This window comes from Amphiprion ocellaris, chromosome 1 (genome assembly GCF_022539595.1).
Source record: "Amphiprion ocellaris isolate individual 3 ecotype Okinawa chromosome 1, ASM2253959v1, whole genome shotgun sequence".
NCBI lineage: Eukaryota > Metazoa > Chordata > Actinopteri > Pomacentridae > Amphiprion > Amphiprion ocellaris.
Genome location: NC_072766.1, coordinates 14,835,145 through 14,862,228, shown reverse-complemented (window position 1 = coordinate 14,862,228; position 27,084 = coordinate 14,835,145). Strand labels below are relative to the sequence as shown.

Genomic DNA, 27,084 nt, shown 5'->3' with positions numbered 1-27,084 from the left:
GGCAGACAACTACTACTTCTCCAGCTGTTGCTCTCAGACAGCAAGGGCGTAATGTGGTAGATAGTCTTCAAAACATATCAAATGGGAACTTGTAATATAATATTAAATTCTATAAATAACAATTTGGCTTAAAAAACCTGGTTGAAGCATCCTTCAAAGTCAGGCCATTGCAGTCACCCAATTTTAGCTCTATTCAGCCTGTAATTATTGGGGCACAAAGCATGGCCTGCATAATGTTATATGGGCTGTCGTATGAGCCTTAGGAGACGATGCAGAGGCTAAAGTCAATTCATTTCAGTTCATTTGATAAACACTGAAAAGATGAAGTTACTAAAGTACAGCATGGAGTTTCCTTTGCTAAAAACAGGCACAAATATCACATTAACATTTTAGTTATGTGACGGACTGAGATAATGCCGGAGCATTTGCTGTAGCTTCAGAGTGGGATCTGACTACTGCAAATGAAAGACTAAATCACCACTAAAGATCTTTCACATTTGTGCAATACCATTTAAAAAAAAAAACGAGCTTACCCAAGGGACCACTTTGAGTTTATGAAACTACTCTGACGCATGTTTGAAAGACTATTTTCCATCCCAAGTGTCCTCAAGACAGTCTGCTCATACATACATAAAGCCACAGTTCAAACCCTGTTTCTTATACACTGCCATTCAAAAGTTTCATTCAATGCTTTTTACTTGTTTGGACTATTTCCTATATTGTAGATTAATACTGAAGATTAACACTTTTTTGTTTAAAACATAATTCCATATGCATTCTTTTATGGTTTTGATGTCTTCAGTATTAATCTACAATGTAGAAAACAATTAAATGAAAAACCATCGAATGAGAAGGTGTGTCCAAACGTTTGACTGGTAGTGTATATACTGGAGTTCTAAGAAATTCTGTTCCCATCATGTAACCTTTTCTTGTGATTGTATATTGCTATACATTTGTGACTTGCAACACAAATAGAAATACAAACATATAAGCAAAAGATATTTGTTAATAGCTAATCCAAAAATAATAATTGCCATTCAAGCCCAAAATATCACATACATATTATTATAAATATTACAGTATAAAACCCATACAACAGCGTGGGTGCACGTGATTTTATGTTTAAAATGGTGTCAGAAGTCTTTCAGTTTATCATTTTAAATGAAAAGTTCACCAGATGCCATTCTAACAGAAGCAAGGAATGACAGCAACTCTTGCAGAATGTGTTTTTATGGCAAGAATTAACAGCCAGTGCAATATTACATCATTATCTATGTGTGTTAGTTTTATCTGATGCAGCCTGTCAGAAGTATTGCCATATATTTTGGTTATTTAAATTATTTCAATTACAAAATTTTAACAATTGATGTATTTCTTTAAACATCCATGTAAAACATCTCCACGCCAGATATGCAGTATATTTCGTCTAATATAACAGGCCTTCCTGAAGACTTCACCCAGATTCGGATGAAAAAAAACTACCTCTCACTCTCTTTGTTGCACTGCATCCTCCCACTCGCTATCAAATCACATTTTTTCACAACAGTATCCTCTTTCTCCGGTTTCCTCACTAAAGTTCTCTTCATTAGTCCACCCCCTCTCTATGCCACTTTTCCCACTTTATACTGGATTAAAATGGTTGCTTGACAGCCTCAGCACCTCCATGACACTCACGCTGGCTCCTTGTTGTCTCCCTACTCCCACTCTCTCTTGTCAGGCGTCTTCCTAATAACCAGAGGACTGCTTTGGTGTTCTGTGGGGTATATTTGATTAGTAGCTGAAAAAAAAGCGGCTCGTCAACAGTGTGAAATATAGAGCTTTTGAAGACAAGAGTGCAGCTGTTAATGAGCCTTCTATATTTTGGGGTTTGATAACCTCAGTTTTTGTATAAATAGTATGGTATAGCGTCAAGCTTTGCCTCATTTCTTGGATAGCCTTTGTTTTAATTTTTTAAATTTAACTTAACCTTTATTTTACCAGGTAAGTTAGTTGAGAACTAGTTCTCATTTTCGATAACGACCTGGTCAAGAGGCAGCATACAACAAGATGAACAATTTTATTGTTCAGTTTATTGTACAGTTTTCCTTGCTACTGTACAACCAATTATATTTGCATAGTAAAGAACAACATATCTTGCATTTAGGGGGATCCCAAGCCTAATCCTAAAATCGGGATTGGGGCCAATCAAAGCAATTTTTAAGGTACTGGTATTGGCAAGAACCCAAGCCTGATCCTTTGTTTATGTCTGCAGTAACAGATGGTTGCAAATATTAGTCATTTACTTCTCATATGAGGCAATATTAAATAATTACTTGATTGGTAAAACTGATTCAATATATTCTTCATTGGTTATGCACTGATGTTGTTGGTAGTACACATGAAAGCAGCCGTTACATATGCCAATGAGATACAGAAACAACTCCTAATTGATACTGACTTGATTTAATACACGATCTGAGGTCATTAGGTCATGCAATGCTTTGTCATGTTGCTCCTTTACCAGCTAAACCTCCACAATCCTCTCAGCCTTCCAACACTGCAGTGCCCACCTCCTCTGGTAACTATAGTATTAAACAGTAACAGGCTCCACCTGATAGTACAACCAGGTGCTACTGCTTATCGATAATGCTTGAAGTGTATATGATCTCAGAAAACTCTTATTAGCAGATACTAAATATTTCATGACTGGGATGAAGGGGAATACATTTGATCAGGACACCCCTAATTCAGTTTGTCCAATAGTGCAATAATTTATTGATGATCAGACTAATTTCCTTTAATTTTGCCTTAGCAGATTTGTAGGATAATAATTGTAAAAGCTTTCAACAAAAGACACTTGGAAAAATGATGGTTCTTATGTGGTTCTCAAGAAGACTCGCTGGTTTGTCAAACCCAATGTTACTGGAGTTATTTGGTGGGTGGTAATAGCATAAAATTGGAGCTGCAACTGATTATTTTCTCAATTAATCGATTAATTAGTTGGTCTACGAAAAATCAGGAAACAGTGAAAAGATGCCTATGACACTTTCTCAAATCCCAAATTAGCATCTTGTAATATACCGTATTTTGGCGACCATAAGGCGCACCGTATTAAAAGGCGCAGTCTCAGTTCCGGGTGCTATTTCTGTATTTAACACATACATAAGGTGCACCGGATTATAGAGCGCGGACATAGTAAAACATACCTGTACTAGCTTAAAACATGCATGCTAGCGTGTGTTTTAAAAAAGGCAGCGGAAGCAAAACTGAGTTCAGTTGTACTTTATTGAAGTATTTAGCAATGTTTTCACGTTGTTTTTTGATCAATCCTCATTCACAAATCCATCAAAGTCCTCATCTTCTGTATCCGAAATGAACAGCTGGACTAGTTCTCCATGGAACACACCAGGTTCTCGCTCGTCATTGTCAGAGTCAGTCTCGTTGCCGTGCGGCTCCTCATAAATGATGCCGGCTTTTGCGAAAGCTCGAACAACAGTGCAAGCAGACACGTTAGCCCAAGCATCCGCAATCCATTCACAAATTGTGGCGTAACTCGCCCGGCGCTGCCTCCCAGTCTTAGTAAAACTGTGTTCGCCATCCGTCATCCATCGCTCCCACGCCGTTCGCAACTTCACTTTGAACGCCCTGTTTACACCGATGTCCAGCGGTTGGAGTTCCTTCGTCAAGCCTCCCGGAATGATAGCAAGCTCCGAGTTCATTTGCTGCACTTGGTTTTTCACAGCGGCTGTGAGATGGACGCGCATGGAGTCACAGATCAACAGGGACGGTGACGCCAAACCCATGTTGTTTTGCATAATGCAAATACAGGCACTATATACCAACTGGGGGCGCGTCTTCTTTCACGCCCACACTTCCCCCTTTAACGTTCTCATGCTGTCCTCTGTCACGTCCGCCTTTTCTCTATATAAGCAGCGTGTCAGCAGGAAATGCTGTCAGTCAGTCAAGCGGAGCTCATCAAAGTCACACAATAACATTTACACATTTTGGAAGTCGGTGCACACATAAGGCGCACCGCATTATAAGGCGCTCCGTCTATTTTGGAGAAAATTTAAGACTTTGAAGTGCGCCTTATGGTCGCGAAAATACGGTATTCTTCTGTCTGATCAACTGTTCATAACTCCAAAATATAAATGTATAACAATGGATCCAAATAATGTTGCCAGTTGTTACATTTGATTATTTTCTTTAAAATTACAGAATGAATTATGAAGTCCTTTGGGTACACAAATAACAAGAAGATGACTCCCCGAAGAACCTATTTTTGCAAAGGTTTTCTGGAGCATCATTTACGGTGGCAGAAAGAACTGTTTTTTGTTGATTTTTTGAAGCACCTTCTGGGATTCTTTAAAGAACTGTTTAATGAATCTTTAACCTTTTGCTGAAAGGTCCTTCGTAAAACTAGAAATGGTTCTTCTATGGCATCACTGCGAGAAAAAATTTAATTTTCAATTCATCGCTTTTATTTTACTCTTAAATACTTGTGTATTTGAAAGAAATTATTAAACAAGTTTGGAAGATTTTTTTTCTTTTTTACTCTTTATGCCCTTTAATAGATGTCACAGGCAATCAATTTTAAGTCATTTATTACACAAAAAGTTGCACTGTGGTTGTATTAATTACTAGCAAGACTGCAGCAAGATCCATTCGAAGCAAAATTCAGATTTTGTAATTTTGGAAACCTTTCTTGCCAATTTCTGTTATTGGATTCTAAGATGTTCTGTAGCAGGAGGAATTTATTCAATCAGTCAGTTGCCAAGGATGACTGTGACTACAAACGGTGCTAAGAAAAACAAGTTGTTGTTTGTTTACTTGCTTAGGATGAAGACAATCTTTCCCTTACTTTAATCAAATAGTTTATGCTGCTTTTTCCAGACATAAAATCAGAAAACATTTAGTAGCCACCCACACGTGTAATCTTTGAAACTGTCAAATGTAAAGGAATGAGTAAGGGAATCATTAGTACCAAATATCCATGTAGCAACACCATGACACCTTCTAAAATTCATATCAGCACCTCTCCAAAATACGCCTGCGCACATCTAGAAAGCAGAACCATTTTGGAATTACTGGAGCATTTCACCAGGGTTATTTAGGGTGATTAATCCCTTCCTCATTTGCTACCAGCCTTGCTTTGTCTCTCCTTTTCTGTCAATTACACTTTACCTTTCTGTCGAGCCCAGGTGGCTGTGTGAGATAAACGTGAGACTCGCAGTACTCATTGAGCAAAAAGCCCAGGAGAGTTGAGTCAAGTTGTGTGTTCCCAGGGGATAAGGGCTATTCCCCCCCTGCTTAGAGGTCATCATTAGCAGAGTGCGCAAGGGCAGGACTGAGTTGGCTGAAGTCAAATGGATTTATATGGGCATGATGACAGGTGAAGAGGAATCACTGGCTAATTGTCTATGTTGCAACAAGAAGCTTCCCACTCCTAATTAATCTCGTATTGGCTGAGAAATTCTTGTAATTAGTTTAGCTGTCAATCATTGGTCAAGACAGATGGCCAGAGGTGTGTGTATGTGAGTGTGTGTCCGATGCTGGAACACAGCGAATGTTGTGTGGAGATAGATGTGGTCTGGCAATGTGAATCTACAATATGTCAACTACAATTTTGCCAGTGACTATGATTTGTAAGGCCTGTATTTTCCCCTAAAGGACAGGCATCGTTCCGTGTTTCTAGGGAAGCTTTTTTTCTAGTTTACCATCTATTGTACAATATTACTTTACTTGCTTTTGCTTTGATCTTGATTGATCTTTCAAAATTAATGAAAATCTGAAACCTGAGTCATTGACACAGCTGTGTTGTCTAAACCTCATTTAGTTGCTGAATCCTAACAAATTATAGGTCTTATGTCTTTGTTAAAGTGATAAGTTGCTGTAGGTCAGCACTTAGAATTTGTTACTAGGCTCAGTCTGGGCAGAAGTCCTTGACTTTGTGTACCTCGGCCTGCTGACTAATGTTGCAGCACTGCTCTCCATCCTGACAACCAGGCCCCACAGTGCAAGCATTTCAGTTGTATATGCAACTGAAAATTACAGTGTATGAATGTGACAAATTATTTAGGTGCACCAGTTCAAGTGACTAGATTCTCTGAACTCTCAAGGTAACTAATGTGTTTCAGTAATTTCAGGTCTTGCATCCCCCTACTTGCCACTTGTTTAAGTTCATTTATTTAATAGTTTTGAACCAAGTTGCTTTGAAAAATAAGGTGTGCCTGTTTCAGTATAGGCTACACTTGCAAATAAATGCATATAAATATTTAAAGGGCAGTAAAAGCACGATTACTTTCAGGATGAAAGGAAATAGGAAGTTCTACCTTATCTCATTTTCAGGTTCAAGCTTGAATTGGACTAGACTTGCTATCGGCACACACCTAACATCAGAACTCCTAGATTGGGATTGAAGCCAAAAAGTCTAGCCTCTGAGTGGGACACTGTTTAAGTATCTGGAATTTGTTGTTGATTATCATCCACTGCCAGCAAAATGTCAGAACTTGCGGATTTAAGCATCAAAAAACATTTTATAAAACTATTTATTTTATGGCAACTTGCTGGTGCAAAGTCGCAAATGTATGACTTTGGCAAAGTACAAAGGGAGCAACCAAATGCTTCATTGAGTTTGGTTTTATTCAGGCTTCACATGTCACTTAAGCAGGTACAGCATCGCCTCAGGAACTACAGAAGACGCATCTTTCGAGTGCCTCAGCCTTAGAAAGTCCACGCTTGTCAGTTGGGATGCTGCTAACACCGGCCTTTCTCTCCCTCGCTCACACAAACAAAGTGCTTGGATTCCCTCAGAACTCATGCTCACTCTCTTCCTCAGGCGGGCCGCCCCCTCAGCTGAATTCTCAGTGGACCGGAGCCGACACCTCATGTCCTTCCTGACTATGCTGGGGCCCAGTCCAGACTGGAATGTGGGTCTGTCTGCTGAGGACTTGTGCACCAAGGAGTGTGGTTGGGCCCAGAAGGTCGTACAGGACCTGATTCCCTGGGATGCTGGCACTGACAGCGGGTTTACATACGAGGTCAGTACAAAACATTAATATTAACTACAAAATAAAAAGCTTTGTGTCACTTCGGGAATTTCCCCCCAAACATCCATACTTCCACAAAAAATAATCATTGAAAAACTTATTTTTACGTAAACAGTTTGGGAAAAAGAGGACTCTTGCAACAAAAACAGCATTGTCCCTCATGTAGGGACTCAACTCAGGTTACAACCCCACTTTCCCATAGCAATCACAGCCTTTTGCAAACTGCTACTCTCCCCACCTTTTACCCCCTGGATAACATTCCTCCTCACTCTCATCACCAGCTGAGACTTCCCTTCACACTCACATTTTGACCTTGTCATTATACCAGCCTCCTCCTCTTCATCCGCCTCTCTGCCCACATTCACAATCACTCCCTCTCTCACCTCTTCACATACTGCCAGGCTCCAACAATTCAAGTGTCATCACCCATCCAGTTCTCCTTTAACAGCCTTAAACAACGTCCCTTCCCCTAGCCCTCTCTCAGAGGTGCTGTCTGCTGCATGCTCAGCATCTCCAGTTGGCACGAACAGATTAGGTTGTATGTTTGAGGGAATTCTACGACTACATGTGTGAACCCTTTGGCTGATCCCTCGTAGCTCACAGATGAACCCACTGAACTGTACTCTCTTGTTTATTTTGGCCAGCCTTTTGAATGTATATTCACTCCTTTCCCTTCTCATTTTCTCACTCTCTTTCTCTCTCACACAAACACACACACACACACACACACCCACACACACACTTGTTTGTACATCATACTTGACACTTTGTGGCTTGTAAATTTGAAAAACATTTTGAAACTGAAAGTGCAGAATTTAAATTCTGTACAAGGATTTTCAAACTGTCCTGAGTGTCAACCCTTGCGTGAGGCACGCTTTGTTAAGCCTTGAATATACTTTGTTGTGTGCATGCACACAGACAGCTGTGGACACCATGAACATGTAGTTATTGTTATTATACTACTTTTTGCTTGAAGGATCCCATTCCATGCATGTGCAGTAGATTGGCAGTGATGTATTCTGCACATGCACACTACTGCTATTTTTGTGGCTGTGTAGACCCAAATTTTGGGCTGCATGTGGACATCCAGGGAGCGGTCCAGATGTCTGTAAGTGATATTTGTCTGTGACACTGGAATGCTCTAATGTGAATCTCAGGCATCCATTCTAATGTTCAGTTTGTCGAAATACGTTATTTTTAACAAAATTAAAAGACCTCCCAATCTCAAAGATATACTGCAGTTGTCAGGTGCCACAAAATAAATATTACAATGTCTTTGTTAAAATGACAACTTGCTCAGACTGTATTATTTTAGCTGACAAAAAGGAGAGATTACACAGGTGTCATGTTAGAGCTTTTCAGATAGATCAGTAACAGAAACCCCACTAGAGAAAAATCTATACACTGTGCAATCAAGGACTGGACAAGTGTGTGCATTCTGAAGTGGGATGGGACTTTGGCAGGCTGTTACAAAGTTGTTAATGGCACAGGCCCGTAACAGAGTAATGAGATCCATACTTTGTGGCATTACTTTTAATGTATCTTTTAATCAGTAGCCACTCATTACCCTTCTCCGTATTCTCTCTTCCTCCCAAAACAAACAGTACTGCTCTTTCTCTGTTTTTTCTGGGTGGCCTCAGTGGGAGGTTTGGGGTGGGAGGATCAGGGGGTGTAACGGATGAGCTGGTCTTCTGCCTCCAGACTGCCTCTGGCGGTGGTGCCTCTATCAACCCCATGCTGGCAGACCTTTACTGTTGACTAATAAGAGCATCTCCCATATAAACTACAGAGCTCCTCCACAGCTGCTCTCTGACTTTGAAACATGTCCTTTGTATGACTTGTTCTTTGTGTAACTTTGACTAACTTTGTACATTGTGGAAATGTATTTTTCAAAGCAATCCTGACATTGTGTTATTTTTGAAATCCCAAAGATCCTCTGCTTTGTGTCCCATGCATGTTTTCTTTCTTTTCTTCTGTGGTTCTTTTAGTCTCCCAACAAGCCTACTTCGCCCCAGGACAAGATCCGTCCCCTGACCAGTCTGGATCATCCACAAAGTCCCTTTTATGATCCTGAGGGAGGTGCTATCACTCCTGTAGCCAGGGTGATGGTGGAACGCATTGCTAGAAAGGTCCGTGTGTTTTCCTACCAGTCAGCTCTCGGTGTAAATACAATTAGCAGGCAGAATAGTGATAACAGTGCAGGTAATTACATTATAACAGCTCATTTTACATTTTTCAAGAAATCAAACTTTCAGATATCGTACGGTGTTTGCAACTGATGATCCTCATGTATATCCTGACAGATGTGACTTGGGTTGCTCATTGTTCAGACCCTTTTTTATGGCACTTGAAATTCAGTTCAGGTGCCTCCCACTTCTCTTGATATTATTTAAAAATGTTTCTACACTGTAAATTTAACTGACTACACATGATTTGGAAAGCCACACACCTGTCTATAAAAGGTGTCACAGCCGAGTATGAATATTGGAGCAAAAAATCAATCCACAAGATTGAAGGAAGTGCCAGCTGAGCTCAGAGAAAGGATTGCATCAAAGCACAGGTCTGTGGAAGGTTATACAAAAAATTCTGCTGTATCGAAGGTTCTCAAGCTTATTGTGACCTTCATATTTTTAAACAGAAGACATTTTGGAACAACTGGTGAAAAACATATGGATGCCTGGTTGATGTTGGCAAAAAAAAAAAAAAAATCACCTGGCCTAATTTCTAATTCATCAGCTGCCCTATACCATCCCAGTGGTGAAGTATAGTGGTGGCAGCATCATGCCATGAGGGAGTTTTTCAGCAGCAACTCTAGGTAGACAAACTACAGTGATATCCTTAATGAAAACCTGCTTCAGAGCAATCAGGACCATTTTACTGGCCCAGGGATTGCCAGGACTTAAACCCAAAAAAAAAAAAAACATCTGTGGAAGGATGTACAAAGGACTGTCCATTGTAGGTCCATATCCAATTTCACAGAGCTTGAGGGGATCTGCATAGAAAAATGGCAGAGAATCTCCAGATACAAGTGTGCAAAGCTTGTCACACATACAGACTCGAGCCTGTATTTACTATCAAAAGTCTTTCAACTAAGTACTAAGCAAAAAGGTCAGAATAATTAGGTCATTGTGATATTTCAGGTTTCGCTTTTTAATAAATTTGTAAAAATTTCTGCTTTCACTTTGGCATTGTTTGGTATTGCGTGTAGATTGATTGGGGGGGAAGGAAAAGAAACAATTACAGCATGAGGCTGCAACATAATACAATGTGAAAAAATGAATGAGTTTAAATGCTTTCAGAAAGCACTGTACATAACTTTGGGATATCTGTATAAATAACATAAAAACTGAAGACAATCTCTACCTTAGTCTCAATGTCATGTTTTGATCTCAAATTCTAATGTCTTAAGTAGTCACTCAACAGATAATTGACTTTTTGAGGAAACTATTTTAAAAAATAGTAAATTGTATGACAGTACAAATCACTTGCAAGGCAATTCGTGAAAGAACTCCAGCAGAAAATACTGAAAAAGATAAATTAACGTGTTTATAGCAGGTATTTAAATCCACTCCCTATGAGATATAAACCTTTTCTGCTTATAATTGAATGGGTGGTAAAACACATTCCCTGGGAGCTGTAGCTGCAAACCAGAAAGAGATGAAAGGTTAGCAGTCCATCAGTGGCATCTAGAGGCGGCTGTGGGGATTTTGAAAGATTTTTTGCATGATTCTATGATTAATTTCAACAAAACACACATTCAGTGCATATCTGAAGAATGCATTCTTACAGACATCTATGCATTATATAGACATATATAGTATGTCTTCATTCTGTGTATTATGTGCTTACCATTTTACACAAAAGTATTGTATTCACTTGCATGCTTCCATAGGGTTTAGAAATAGGAAACAGAGCACTAAAGAACCAAGAGTACTTGCAGAGAGGTAGATTATTGTAGCAGTATCTCTGTGTGTCCACAGGGCGAACAGTGCAACATTGTGCCAGACAATGTCGATGACATTGTAGCAGATATTGCCCAGGAGGAGAAAGAGGAAGGTCTGGACTCTGTTCCCATTTCTCTCTCTCTCACACACACACAAACATACAAGATTAACAGTGTCAGACTATTACAGCATGCCTGTTCTCTTTTCCATCCCACAGATGATACCCCTGAGACATGTATCTACTCCAACTGGTCTCCATGGTCAGTCTGCAGCTCAGCCACTTGTGAGAAGGGCAAGAGGATGAGGCAGAGGATGCTGAAGGCCCAGCTGGACCTTAGTGTTCCCTGCCCACACACCCAGGATTTTGAGCCTTGCATGGGGCCTGGATGCAGTGATGAGGGTGGGTGTCTATCTTAACCCTGAAGGTCACTGTGCTACTGTGTGCTAGAAATAAATAAGAATGCTATGCTGTCGATTAAAAGCATCAGATTTAATTCGAGTTTTCCAAAGATTTAGCATCCACTAAGCACCTTTATGAACATTTTTATTCTCTGTGATAATTACTGCAACCAGTAATCTTTGTCTGAAAAGTAAGGGCATGTTTTGAAAACCTGTCTTTGCTAGCGGTGGTCCCTCAGTAATATCCAAGGTACTGTTCTACAGCAGCAATTAAGTGAGAGAAGAACGAGAGGATCGGGGGCACCTTGTTTATACGGCAGGCTTTTATGTTTAATAGCAAGTTAAACTGAAAGATGCCATTAAATATATTTTGTAAGATATAAGGGCAGTTCATGCAGGAAATGATGTCTGCCGGTTGTGTTTTTTATAAGGTCTATTTTCTTTTTACGCGTTTCATAGCTTCCCTTTTTATGATTTTCTCAGTCTGTCACTTTGTTTTTAACAATTTGGTCTAATACCTGATGAAACCTAATGACTGTGATGAGCATTAAAACCACCACAAGTTTCCTTTGACCGAGCATGGATGACTTAATGATCATGTAACAAAGATGATTAAATAATGTAATTAAATTCCAGACCTGGGTGGCCATTAAGATTAATCAATAGATTGGAATTTCAGATCAGATCAGTGAAATATGGTGTTATTGTTGGAAATTTTATTTATATGGTACCATTTAAAACTAAATTATAAAGGGATGCATTTGTATTTAAATTAGCCATAGATTCATACATAAACGGTGAATGTGTCTGTCCCTTTACCCAACCCTACTGCCCATTTGTTTCAAAATAAACATGCTGTGAAAGTAACTCCTCATCCTCCTTTGGGTGCCAACAGCACATGCAGAATCATCTTCAGCACGGCCTGGCTGACTGCCCACATACATCAGTGCCACGAAAATATCATCTTGAAAACACATTGCACGATCAGAATTATGAAAATAAAATAAATGATTACTGGTCTTTATTTGTTAGATCAGTTCATTGTTCTCCTAATAAAGTTCTTATACCTTTTTCGAGTTTGAACAGCAGAGAGTGACAGGTAAATTGGGAAACAGAGAAATAGGGAATAGGGAGAGAAAAGAGAGAACAACAGTTGTTTGATGTGGATCATAATCTGATCTGTCACAGCAGCAGTGGTATCTGGAACAAGGTGTATAATGTCAATGTGTGGTAACGTGTTTATTTCTGCATAGATGTCGGGAGTAGTTTATACAGCAAAGTTTGGATTATTGTGAGAAAATATGTTTGGGTAAACTGATATTTTAATGGTAAATTCATGGCAACTGTTGACGGTGCTGTTGACTTAATCCTAAAATCGTACATTATCTGGAGTTTTTAAAAAAAATCTTACTCTGGCCTTGTAATAGGGAGGTTTGTTGTAATTTGAAATTCTCCCATGTGTCTCTATGTAGAGAGCTCAAGGTTGTTCATTTCGACCTTACAGTTTTCCAGCTGTTACTGGCTGAATTTGGGGATGTATTTTTTTAACTGGAAATTTCCAAAAATAGCCTGAGGCATGAAAGGTTAACTTACACAGGAGCAGCCTTCTGCATAATCAGGGCATTTTATCCTTTTATTCTTGACTATGCCAGCATTCCTGTTGAAACCATATAATTGCTGGATGTAAAGAGAGCACAGAATACATCTGATACACATCATGTAATTGTACAGAAGGACGGATGATTCCCTCTCTTTAATGTGAACATATTTCTGACAAACATCACTTATTCCTATATGTCAGCAGTGCTGGCAATGACATCAATGAGAGGTGCATGCGTTCACACATCTAAAATAGGCATGGGGGAATATATATGATCCTCTACATTTAAGACTTTTCTTTTTTCTCTTCTCTGTCAGATTTTCTACTTTTTGTAACAAATGACTACAATTTAGTGGGGATAAGAAGTCAAACATGTAATTTATGTGATATGGAACAATTTTTAAACACTAATATCAATCCTGCCTTCTTGTAACTGAGTGTGTTGTTTCTATTATGATCAAACATTATGATCAAAATAAAACATTGGAGTATTCAGAATTACCCAGTGAGCTAATTACATTCACAAAATAGTATTATTTACAGACTAGTATGATTCTGATTGTAAAATAATCATCTTTTATCCTAAAATTCAGCTTCAAATGCTTCACACTGACAGAGAATAACAATTAGACAGAAAATGCTTAAATGGTCCCTAACACAGCATACACATGCCTATTTTGTCAAAACGGAATAAGTAGTAAATTTGAAACAACTTTTAATTAAGAAAAAGTTATTTATAACAAATGCAGGACTGAATATGTTGTTGAATGGTGCATTTTATGAGATTTCCACAAGGGCTAGAATGAGGCAGATTCATTCCAGATCTTTGCACCTGACTTTATGGTACAATAAGCAATAGAATCAGATCATTACTAAGGACTGATCTGTGAGCACATCAGCAGTGTAATCAGGCAGTAAAGCAGGCGCAGCCTTCTCGACCCCAGGTAATGGTGGTTATTTTTTAAGTGTAGAATTTACAGTATGCTGTTTTAGCGCGCTCCTTATGTGCAACTGGAAAGTAACTGAGAGGTGACACAAATTCCTCTCTTCTCTCCAATATTATAGGTAACTGGCAAGGCTGGCTCTGTCCTTTTACTTCTTAATCAAAATTGATCTGATTTTTAATTTAAATGCTGATTCATTTCGTATTTTAACCCCAGTGTGTTGTTATCAGGTATTCTTAAGGTGATCTAATAATTTCCTAGTCTTTTGTCACGTATACAATACACTGTACATTTTCATAATGTAACGTGCCTTCGCTTTTCTCTTCCTGCTCAAAGATTTACGTACTGCAGCCACAGTTCAAGTCTTGCTGGATGTCTTCACTGATACTTATATACGTATATATACACACTCACACACTCACACACACCACACACACACCACACACACCACACACACCACACACACACACACACATATATATATACTCATATGTACATAAGAAACCAGAAATATAAAAAAAAGTCAGTTGCAACCACGTCACACAATTGAATCAGAGTAAGGAAGTGACATACATAAGGGCTTCTAATTGATGTTTTAGTTAGTTAGTTTATGCTTATGGATTAAGTTAGAGAGCTAATAATATGTCATTTCTCTATTACCAAAATCACTGGGCCTTTTTTTTTTTTTTTTTAAAGAACTTTCTGACATCTTTGTCCTTTGACTCTTCAGATGCTTCCACCTGTATGATGTCAGAGTGGATCAACTGGTCTCCATGTAGTATGTCCTGTGGGGCAGGAATACGTTCCCGAGAGCGTTACGTTAAACAGTTCCCAGATGATGGCTCAATCTGCACTCTGCCCACAGAGGAGACTGAGAACTGTGTCATTAATGAGGAATGCTGTGAGTTTTGCCTTTTCTATTTCCATTGTCAAGCTTCTTCTTTAAATGTTTTAGTTTATATTATAGATCTTACATAACACTGTAAACTTACTGTACCTTGCGTTCTCCTCCCGGCCTCAGCTCCCAGCAGTTGTCTGGTTACAGAGTGGGGTGAATGGGATGTCTGCAGTGCCACTTGCGGTCTTGGCATGAAGAGGAGAGAGCGCATGGTGCAGATGCCTCCTGCAGATGGCTCCATTTGTGGTGCAGAGGTTCTAGAAGTGGAGAAATGTATGATGCCAGAATGCCGTGAGTTGCAACATTTTTGAGACCACAACTATCCAGACATCTCTATGCACAAATGGTTCTCCTTCTTTTTCTGTCTCATTGTCTGTTCACAACAAAAAAATTATAGCTCCTGTATCTGTTTGTAGTTACAATTCTTAATTATTTTCCTTTTTTAAAAGAAAATTGCATTCTTCTTAAAATATTTTGGACGTGCGTCGTCTTAACAATTGATCTGAGTCTTACTGAGTGCCTCCTGTTACGTATAGACACAATTCCCTGCATGCTGACTCCGTGGTCAGACTGGAGTGACTGCAGTGTGACTTGTGGAAAGGGTTTGAGGACCCGACAGCGAATGCTCAAATCTCCCGTGGAACTGGGAGAGTGTACAGAAGAATTAGAACAGGTGGAGAAGTGCATGCTACCAGAGTGCCGTAAGTAATAAACATCCTTATGCACACACCCACATACTGAACAAGTACATGTATAATTTATGGCAATTAATGGTAATGTCAACTTTATTATGAAACCTGGCACCTTGATGAAGACATAAACACCAGCGTTCAAAGTTAGCGCGTGTATCCACAGCAGAGGAAGGAAGTCAACCCCCTGTATCCTGTGCATTTATTTCATTACTTTATATGTACAGGGGTACGGAAAGTATTCAGACCCCTTTAAATTTTTCACTCTTTGTTTCACTGCAGCCATTTGCTAAAATCAAAAAAGTTCATTTTATTTCTCATTAATGTACACTCAGCACCCTATCTTGACAGAAAAAAACAGAAATGTAGAAATTTTTGCAAATTTATTAAAAAAGAAAAACTGAAATATCACACAGTCATAAGTATTCAGACCCTTTGCTCAGTATTGAGTAGAAGCACCCTTTTGAGCTAGTACAGCCATGAGTCTTCTTGGGAATGATGCAACAAGTTTTTCATACCTGGATTTGGGGATCCTCTGCCATTCTTCCTTGGAGATCCTCTCCAGTTCTGTCAGGTTGGATGATGAACGTTGGTGGACAGCCATTTTCAGATCTCTCCAGAGATGCTCAATTGGGTTTAGGTCAGGGCTCTGGCTGGGCCAGTCAAGAATGGTCACAGAGTTGTTCCGAAGCCACTCCTTTGTTATTTTAGCTGTGTGCTTAGGGTCATTGTCTTGTTGGAAGGTGAACCTTCGGCCCAGTCTGAGGTCCAGAGCACTCTGGAAGAGGTTTTCTTCCAGGATATCTCTGTACTTGACCGCATTCATCTTTCCTTCAGTTGCAACCAGTCATCCTGTCCCTGCAGCTGAAAAACACCCCCATAGCATGATGCTGCCACCACCATGTTTCACTGTTGGGATGGTATTGGGCAGGTGATGAGCAGTGCCTGGTTTTCTCCACACATACCGCTTAGAATTAACGCCAAAAAGTTCAATCTTGGGCTCATCAGACCAGAGAATCTTATTTCTCATAGTCTGGCAGTCCTTCATGTGTTTTTTGGCAAACTCTATGCAGGCTTTCATATGTCTTGCACTGAGGAGAGGCTTCCGTCGGGCTACTCTGCCATAAAGGCCCGACTGGTGGAGGGCTGCAGTGATAGTTGACTTTGTGGAACTTTCTCCCATCTCCCTGCTGCATCTCTGGAGCTCAGCCACGGTGATCTTTGGGTTCTTCTTTACCTCTCTCACCAAGGCTCTTCTCCCACGATTGCTCAGTTTGGCTGGACAGCCAGGTCTAGGAAGAGTTGTGGTCATCCCAAACTTCTTCCATTTAAGGATTATGGAGGCCACTGTGCTCTTAGGAACCTTGAGTGCTGCAGAAATTCTTTTGTAACCTTGGCCAGATCTGTGCCTTGCCACAATTCTGTCTCTGAGCTCCCTGGGCAGTTCCTTCGACCTCATGATTCTCATTTGCTCTGACATGCACTGTGAGCTGTAAGGTCTTATATAGACAGGTGTGTGCCTTTCCTAATCAAGTCCAATCAGTTTAATTAAACACAGCTGGTCTCCAGTGAAGAAGTAGAACCATCTCAAGGAGGATCAGAAGAAATGGACTGCAGTTGAGTTAAATATGAGTGTCACAGTAAAGGGTCTGAATACTTATGACCGTGTGATATTTCAGTTTTTCTTTTTTAATAAATTTGCAAAAATTTCTACATTTCTGTTTTTTTCTGTCAAGATAGGGTGCTGAGTGTACATTAATGAGAAATAAAATGAACTTTTTTGATTTTAGCAAATGGCTGCAATGAAACAAAGAGTGAAAAATTTAAAGGGGTCTGAATACTTTCCATACCCACTGTATCTATTTACTGTAATTAAGTGTGTGCTGGTGAATGTGAGAGGTAACAGATGAGTTCATAAGTGTTAAATAGCAAGTCTGACATCAAGAAGGAAATATTAGATTGCTATAATATTTCTTTGAAATGAATAAAAATTAGAATGACACTAAATTTGCTTCAGTTGCAATACAAATATTAATCCAATGCAATGATTTAAAAAAAAGTCCAAGACATTTCAAATTCAAAGATACAGTTGGCTACATCATGTGCAAGGTTATATTTTATGGTACAGCAGGAAACCTTTTGGGCATGGACAAGCAATATGTCTCCAATAGAGACAAAAAGCAACTCAGAAAAAATGTGTTATTGCAAAAGTCCTGCAGGAAAACAAGATGATGGCAAAAACAAGTTTTGGTACAGACTATAACAGCAACACTAAACAGTATAGGATTTCCTGCTCAAAAACCTTGTCACCCTCTTGTCCACACATATGTGATCAAAAAGAAGTCTAGTTTGTCTTGTAATGAAACTAAACTGCAACAGTTTGGACAAATGGATGAATTCTATGTCTGGCTTAAGAAGGCCAAGATATATCTGCCAAGAAGAACACCATTAGAATAGTCAGCCTGGAGGTGGGTATATCCTGTTATGGGTTTGTTTTGCTGATGGAGAAACTGGCAAACTTGATTGTGAAGGTTTGTAGTGATTGGACTTCCCTGCAAGACAATGAGCCCAAGTGTATGTGAAAATCAGCCAAAGCAGAAAATGTTCCTGTGATGTCACTCCATCAAGGTTGTGCCACCTGTATGATTCAATACATCTTATTTTGTCTGTTCATCCTTCTGGCTTATCCGTTACAAACTCTGTGAAGACTTCCTCTGACGCTGTTTTTTTTTTTTGGTTCATGTCTGCTTCCTCAGCCATAGACTGTGTCATGTCAGAGTGGACCGAATGGTCAGAATGCAATAAGTCCTGTGGGAAGGGTCACACGATCCGAACACGCATGGTGATGCTGGAGCCTCAGTTTGGCGGAGACCCCTGTCCTGAAACCATCCAGAGGAAGAAGTGTAAGATCAGGAAATGCAACCGAGGACAAGGCAACAGTGATGAGAAGAAACGACGCAAGGAACAGCGTGAAAAGCGGAGGAGCAAACAGGGCAGAACTGAAGGCACCTCCGAGCATCCTGGTCTGTATTCGCTCTAACTTTGGTTCATTCACAACCACAACACCACACTGATAATAAAAGATGACTAGAGCAGCACATGTTATTTTGACAGTCTCCCCACTTTTCTTGATTTTTGTGTCTGCAGGGTGTAGAATGAGACCATGGTCAAGTTGGACAGAATGCACCAAGCTATGCGGAGGAGGTATTCAAGAACGGCTCATGACAGTGAAGCAGAGGTTTAAGACTGCCCAGCTGTCCAGCTGCAAGGACAGGAAGGAGATCAGGGCTTGCAATGTGCACCCCTGCTAGGAAGGAGTAAGGGAATTGGTTGGTGTGGACGGGCTGACAGTGGGGCTGGGAAGAGGACAGGGCACACTGTCGCACAATGATCCAATGCACTCTGTTTAGGGCTGAAATGACACATTCTTGAATCTGTGTTGGTTAAATCCAGAGCTGAGGTCAGTTGTCGGTAAGAGAGGATGAACTTAAAGATCTCTCTGGACAGCTCTGGATTTAAACTTGACTGATTCTTCTGTGTTTTCAAATAAGCTCTGATACACTTATGACTTTTTTGCGACATTACTGTAAACTTGGTGTGGTATAATATATCTTGAAAAATATAATTATGAACTATAAATTGATTTAATAATAAGATAAAGAACTGTTATATCTTGTGGTATCCTTAAGTAGTACAGTATATTCCAGACTTTAAAGCACAGGTGCCCAGCCATTCCAGTGTTTTATATGCCTTCAATTGTTCCGTTGTTTTTAGGACACAAAATACTCTGTTGACTTTTTACCCAGCTATATTGCTGTACATGTAGATGCACTACTATGGACATCAATATGATCCGGAGCATTGTTAGAAAATGTTGTTTTTTGTTCTTTTTTTTGTTGTTTGTTTTGTTTTTTGCAGTGGAATCTTTTGATAAGAATGTGTCCCAAGATTCTTACCAAAGTCTTGTGTAGATGTTTTCTAGATGTATTTCCCTCCTTTTCTTTTTCTCTGTTCCTCTAACATATTAATATTTTGGAATAATATCACCTTTACAATAAAAGTAAACGTGACAACTTGTCACATGGATCTGTCTTTTTATTCAGGGTATTAAGATGTAAAGTGACCGTTTATTGGTTTAGATTTGTGCTGCCACTAGATGGTGATGGTGAGTTGAAAACCTTTTTCTTTCATAAAGAAAGTGGTCATTCCTGAGGCTGACTGCTCAGTGTCATGCTGTACCAGCTGACTTAAAGTCTTGCTTTGCCTGCTATACCTCCCTGTATTGATATATATCAACCACAAGGGGGCAATGTGATGAATGAAAAACAAATTCATAATAACAAAGGGATATTTTATTCATTTTTGTAATTTTTTTTGGTTTGCAAATTACACTTGAAAACTGCCTAAAAATGATTAGAGTAATTTACAACCCATTATCATTTATACTGTAACAAACTGCACAACTTCTGTCCAGTGGCAGCTGGACAAGCAAAGGATTTTGCTGAAATGGCCTGCCAGAGAGCATCCATCTGTCTTATTCTTAATCTCACTTTAAAGGACCACGAAGGCTGGACAGAAGTGAGTTTTTATGCACATGTGCTCGCTGAGATCTTTAAAGAACCTGCCCTCCTCCTGTCTTGTGTAATGGGTGGGGGAGGGGATAGTGTCAGGTTTTCCTCACTAAGGAACTCTGGGGACAGGGGTGAAAAATTCAATACACACATCACAATGCCATTCCTGTTTCCATGCCAACACAACCACACATGGGGGAAGCCTACACACTTCACAGGCAATGGAAACATGGAGGGGGATTTATTACTGGCATGACTGAGATGTTAAAACAGAAATTGCTGTGGAGACTACAACAAGAGATGCATGGGTCAAAAAAAATAGATGAGAGATGTGTGTTCATCTGTGTCTGTAATCTGGTTGCAAATCCCTCTACACCTTATCCAGTGTAGTGCAATGCTGAGAGAAGACTCCAACTCCAAGATGCAGTTATGCAAGAAGACCTTCGTGTATTTGTGATATTATAATCAGTTTCCACCGTCTGCTGACACATTGATGCATATTCATATTCTGGGGGCAGGCCACAATGCAGACAGAAAAAACTGAACCCTCTGTCTTCTTCATTTAGCATGTTTCTCACCGAGTGTCTCAGATTTCTCCAACTATGAGACACAAGGGTTGTCTTTAAGCCTCACTCTGAACCATTACTGGCTTTATTTTTGTGCCTCAAAAATTTTAAAAGGCGGGATTCATGTGAGTTACTGCAACACCCTGTCCTTATTTCAAAAGTGCCTCAGGCACAACACTGGTGAAAGCGGTGTTCAGTGGGTGTATGCATGAGAGGTTTTACAGTATCAATAAAAGAGAACAAAGAACATGGATCATCAGTCTACAGTCTAAAATGTATTTTGTATAATATAAAGCCAATTCAGACTTTCCATCTTGATCAAACCCGGACATTTGGGTCACAAATATGGATAAGACCTCTCATTACCACACAGCAGGTCCACAAATACACATGCAGCAGAGATAGAATTCCACTAATCAACATTTTTAAAACATTTATGTGCCCATTTTGTGAAACAGTGTAAAAAAAAGTCTACAAATAGATACAAGTAGGCTACAGGGACTTTTGACATGGAAATAGACAGACTTTATAGGTCTATAAAACTGGTCAGAGACATTTTTGCGTCTAGTTTAACAAGTTTGTACAGCCGCACTAACAGCATTGTGAAGCTGCAGACACAGTCCTAAATTCTGAAGCATGCCATTATGCACACAGGAACTAATGTAACATGATGATGTTTAGCAGGCACAGTTTTTAGACTGTTCAATATCTTAGTTAAGCATGTCAGTCAGCTAATATTTATTAACAGCTAAGGCTGATGGGAGTGTCACACATATTTTCTCATGAACCAAAATACTGGAAAAATGTAAATATTGGTCTGATGACTGAAAACGTTCACCTGCTCTTGGGACTGGAGAAAAGTGTAGGATTCATCTTGTTGTGAACATGAATGTATGTCGGAAATTAATTAGCCTATGAGATATTTCAGTCTGGAACAAAGTGGTGGACTGAGCGCATTTACGTGCAACAACCATTGAGTCTTGCTGTCTTGCTTATTCTCCTGGATATGCTACCTTGATAAGTTCAATAGAAAAAACATAATACTTTGACGTGAACACCGTATACCGCTGGATGAGATTCAAACCCGGGGCAATAATGTGGATGTTAACACACTGACAGACAGATTGATGAGATCCCTAGAGCCTAGACCAGAACCAATATGCACATGAATTTATACTGAGCACATGTGCACATTATGCCAAGGCATTGTTAGGCATGTGTCTTACGCAACTATTAAACCTCTGGCTTTTGAAATATATAGCTTTACTGAGATTGTTCTTTAAACAAGTCAGCAGAGACAAACCTTCACTCTTTATACCAGCTCTAAGATTCACTGCCTCTCCGTTTGCCATCTTCTTGCTCACCAAGGCCCAATGAAAAGTCAGTGTCCTCAGTTTTTCAGAGAAGTTCTTATTTAAATTTATTATCATTTTTGGAGGTTGTAGTTCGTGGTGCTGCCGAGTTTTATTGTATTACATGGAGAGATGTGTGTAATATTGAACCTTCTCCATTTCTTAAGTTTCTCTGCTTTCTACTCCACCAAGCACTCTTACTGATGTCATCTGTCACTCTACCAATGCCTCCTGTCACACCCACATTTCTCAGGAGAGAAAACATCTCTTTAAATTTTCTCCTTTGAGGTTTCTACCATTTTTACTCATGTCCCAAGAGACTTAAAGAGAGTCTTGCTACAATATTCTGTGGTTTTGATTTGTTTTAACCCATTACAATGACTGCAAGTGCCGCATATTGCATCTAATATCATCATTTTTGAAAACATCACTACCAGGGTATTATTCCATTTCCTATCTTCCAGGTAGGCTCTCAATGTTACGATTTTAATATGAAAAAAACCAATCACTGTCTTTATTTTCTGTCATTGTTGGATTTAGCGGTACATTGTATTCATTCAACACCTGCTACTTAACTCAGCTATGCCTTTCAAGATTCCAAGTGTTTTCAGAGCTTGAAATAAGATTTCCTGACAGTTGGGCACAATTTGGGAAAAGAGAGAACACGTTTGACAATAACTATGATGATAGTACTCTTGCCTCTAAATTAATGTGAAATTGCTCAAATGGGAATGTGATTGCAGCCGCATCTTTGTCTTGTACCATTAGTGTCAAGAGTTGAGGTTTTTTACATTTCACATTGGCCATTTTGCTTGTCAGAATACCTTTCATCTCACATGTTTACTGGCAAGCCAGCCTTGCAAGATAACTATCCAACTAAACTACACTTGGTATATGAAAGTGCTATAAATTAGAGGATGTGACTGTGGCACAAAGGCTTCCATATATAATGAAGCAATTAAATAAGTTAATGCAAACACATAGTTATCCTCTTCCCCTGTAAACTATAGGATAAAATGCATGGTATTGAAATTTGTCATATCACATTATTTTATCATATAATTATATATTCTATATGAATAATTTTACATATAATTAAACCCGAACATTTAAAATGTTGCATGTCACATATGGCACACTTCATATGAGTATGAGTTCTTTCTTATAATGTGTGTGGTTCTGTCTCCCTTAAAAATGTTTTGAATGTCAGAAGGACACCTCAGATGAGTGGGATTGGGTTATATAAAGAGGATTATTATTGGTTTATTTAATTTTTGACAAGAGGCATTTTGTAAGGCTTTGTGAAAGAAGTCAGGCGTGAGAGGAAAAAGCTGCGTGGAACCAGGATAGTGGGTGACTGAGTTGGCAAATTTTGCTTGTTCTGATTTGATTTGCCTAAAAGCCTTTTTTGAAAGGGGCTAAGTCATTCATTTACAAAACATAAACAAGGAAAGGAAGGAAAAGAAAAAATAGCAGTTATTATGTTTTTTAAAAGAGGTAGAAAATACAGGTACTGTATAGTTTCCTGTTTTTTATTGGCCTTGCGGGCAGTTCCTCAGTCTGGACAGAGAATGACAGAGGAAATATAGGATTTCATAAACTCACCAACCTCAGAAAGAAAATCAATAAGGTTGCAAGCCCTGCAAAGGCTCTTTTCCACAAATTTATTGACCACTGCAACAATCAATGTTTGGAGTTTATAACCTGCTCTGACATAAAACAGGAAGAATCTGCAAAATGTCAGCTAGCATTACAGCATATTCAGAACATTTAGTTGGATAAACAATTACAGTCAGCGAGGCACAGCCATAGTCTTTTCTGTGTGAAGTTAGCGGCCCCAGGCTACAGATAGTCTCCCTCAGGATATGGCTCATTATCTGGCTCCAATGTTATGCAAGTTTAATTTCAAAACTGAAATGGCTATTCTGCTTATTGTCCTGCTCATTTTTTCCCCCTCTTTCAATGCTGTCACCTCTTTGTAATGCAGGCGACGACTAGAGAACCCTTTTACAGTGATAACACGAGATGATTTCACTGTCATGTTATCTTCTTGTTGCTGGGGAAACACATTTTGCCGGGATTCACAGAGCAGCCATCTGAAATTGACTGGCATTACACAGCAATGCTATGGAGACGCACTATGAGGCTTCTGTAGTGCCTGATTGTCATTGTAAATTAACGCTGGTGCAGTGAGTGACAACGCATAAAAATCAGAACACTGAATAATACATGATTATTCTAAGACATGCAAAATAGTTTAGGTATTATGATCTGACAATTACATAAGTCTGGTACTTGAATTCCCTCTGATACTTGTCTAATGCCTCTAATGCCCCATGGGACATGGTGAAATCTTAGGTAGGTGGATAGTTTTTCACTCTTTGCATGGCAGAATCTCTCTGAGCTGGAGGACGTAATGTGGTGAGTTGTCAGATTTTCAGATTTCTTTCACACTGATGTGAATCTTGTGCAAGTGATGTCTAAATGGCCCCTTACAATTTGCCATGCACTCTGGTAAAAACCCTGACAACAAAATACAGAAATCCTTATTATGACACAATGTAGAACATTATATTTATTTAACTTTTTTTTTCAAAATTAGTAAATAGTATTTTTTTTCTGATTTGTTTCTGTTTAAGTCCAGTTAATCCCATAATAAGACAGCTGACTGACAATGCGTATTCAGAGCCTATTTGCAAAGGTGTATTGCCCCGTTTATCAATGCTTGATACAGGGGGCCACACAGTGTTAAAATTCTGCTTTATGGTCTCATTGTTACCATGACAACACATCCATACCAATAGTTAGAAATCTCAAATTACCATATGGTTCATAAAGGGATAGGTCACACCATTTCTCAGTGATTTTCCTGCCATTAAAAGTGTGTTTAATCAGCAGAGACACAGACGACATCAAGCCAAAGGCAAGATTATCTGCGCTGCCAATAGATGATACAGACACAGTGTGCTCAACGAGGATGAATGTCAGATTTGATGTTAGTCACTATTGCTTAACATTTAAATGATTGCTAAATGACGTACAGCAGTTGGTTCCAAACTCCGTAGTTGAGTTAAATCTGACCTACAAGCATTTGGAGGTTGTCCCTAATTGCATTTATGAGGTAAAAATACTGAAGATTGTATTACTTGGTGGAACACTTTGTTGTTTGTTTTGCAGGCGTCTAAAAGTCTGTGAGAATGTGCAGGTGGCCTTGAAGAGAGAGTTACATCCTTGTGCCAGATAAGATAGAATTTAGAGCTATCTTGCAATGTCAAAACAAAGAGTAACTATCCAGAACAGAGAGAACTTACACATAGCTAAACAATGTGATACAAGTGTATAACTACTGTCATCTCTTTTGTTTGAAGAGCTCCTCTCCCATAACCTGGTGTTGTGTGAGATTCTGCACACTGCCTGAATAAAGAGACACTGACTTCAAGAGCCTCGCTTTGAGAATTTGATTCTTTTTCACCTACAATTTAACATTGTGAAAGTTTGGAATAAATTAATTCTAACAGATGCCACATTTATTATTATGGTAACAGAAATGGCAGCTTCTGCCGTTAATAAAACAAGCGTTAGGTCACTGTGGAGTAATATGTTTATTAAAATATAATACCAATATGTGTTGCATAAGTAATTAAGTCTTTGTTTTCTTTAGAGCCAATTCCATAATCCACAACAGTGTCTAATTAAACAAACCTCATTTGCTTTGACTTTGCTCTCACAGCAGCTTCATAATAGAGATTACAGTGTTGTTTGCTGGTGTGTCCATATGTGGGTGTGTATACAATATGTTTCTGTGGCTGCATCCAGAGAGAGTTTGAACCCCACAGCTCTCAACAGAGCTGTGGATTTCTTCTCTCCATCCAGACTGGTCTGGGTCACCATGAATCAGATGGAGACAGAGAAACCAGCATCACACATGCATCTGTTCTTTTCTCTTTTCTTTATGTTGTCAGCCAAAGTATTAAAACATAAAATCAATTAGGGAAACTCATATGAGTAAAAGGCACTACAAATGCAAGACAGATAGTGTTCCTTTTTTTTTGAAAATTAGGTTGAATAATTTGTTCACCCTGGAAACACACTTTTGATTTGGGAGTAATGTCACTATCTCTTTAGTTTGACAACAGTTTTGATTGTCATGGTTAAATAGGGCAATTGTCTCAGGATAGAAATCCCAAATCCAGATCGCCACCAAAACAGAATCAATTATCCCATCGCCTGAGGACTATCTGTCTAACGAATTTCATGGAAGTCTGGATAAAACTTTCTGAAATGTGCTGCACGCTATCGCACACAAAACATGACCTCCTCTGCCAAGGTAATTATTTTTGTGGGTGCTTGTGATAGATATAAAAGGATTTTGTGGAGCTGTAATTGTTGATTGTGGGCAAATTTATTCTGCTGTCTCTGGCAGTTCTTACTGTATTCAGTGTTGCCAATACTAGACAAAGCTCTGAGGCCTTAAGGTTGTGACAAACCCTGGTTTCCTTACTTAAAGATATTGGCACATGTCCAGTTCTCATGCTGCTGGAGTGACTTCAGTGGCAGAGCCAGACAGTTTTTATTGTGGTGGCCAAGTTGAGATCATTACTCACATTGGGGAGGGACTATGTCTTGTTCATTTTTTTTCAATGCATTTTTGCTGTCGGTCAAAAAGTAATTTTTTGGTCACTTACTCATTATTATCTTACATAAGAAGTACAGAAGTACATGAGAGCTCATATCATATGTAGCGTAATAGGCTTTTTAATGTAAATTCGAAATTGATCAAACATCTGAAACTGTTGCCTAAAACATGCGTTTAAAAATTGTTGAAAAAGCCTATAAGATAATGACACACTTTAACTGATAAAAAACATCTACAATCAGACTTTTCAATGACAATTATGTGAAATCTTGAAATTGCAACACAATCACTGCAAATATTTGAGCCATTTGGTTGGTCAGAGCTACTTGCAGTGTTTGGCTGAATAGGGGGTGGTTACACTATTAAAATAAATCCTTATGGTCGTAAAGAAATGTGCTCCACAAAAGAGTTCCACCAAAAAAACCAAAAACTGTTACCACCCTCCCCAACCTGCAGG

The 27,084-nt window shown here is 39.1% G+C and overlaps 1 protein-coding gene across 2 annotated transcripts in view; it reads left to right on the top strand.

Moving 5' to 3' along the window:
- The window catches only part of spon1a (spondin 1a), a 75,788-nt gene extending 56,209 nt beyond the window's left edge, over positions 1–19,579 (top strand). Inside the window, exons 8-16 of one of the 2 annotated variants that reach the window (XM_023275891.3) lie at positions 6,818–7,019; positions 9,017–9,157; positions 11,009–11,084; positions 11,190–11,372; positions 14,646–14,816; positions 14,937–15,104; positions 15,350–15,514; positions 18,259–18,525; positions 18,650–19,579. In XM_023275891.3, coding sequence (XP_023131659.1) covers positions 6,818–7,019; positions 9,017–9,157; positions 11,009–11,084; positions 11,190–11,372; positions 14,646–14,816; positions 14,937–15,104; positions 15,350–15,514; positions 18,259–18,525; positions 18,650–18,813 — 1,537 coding nt within the window. In that variant the 3' untranslated portion in view covers positions 18,814–19,579. The remainder of the gene's footprint in view (positions 1–6,817; positions 7,020–9,016; positions 9,158–11,008; positions 11,085–11,189; positions 11,373–14,645; positions 14,817–14,936; positions 15,105–15,349; positions 15,515–18,258; positions 18,526–18,649) is intronic. The other variant, XM_035950790.2, reaches the window with a different exon arrangement.
- Positions 19,580–27,084: the final 7,505 nt, after the last annotated feature.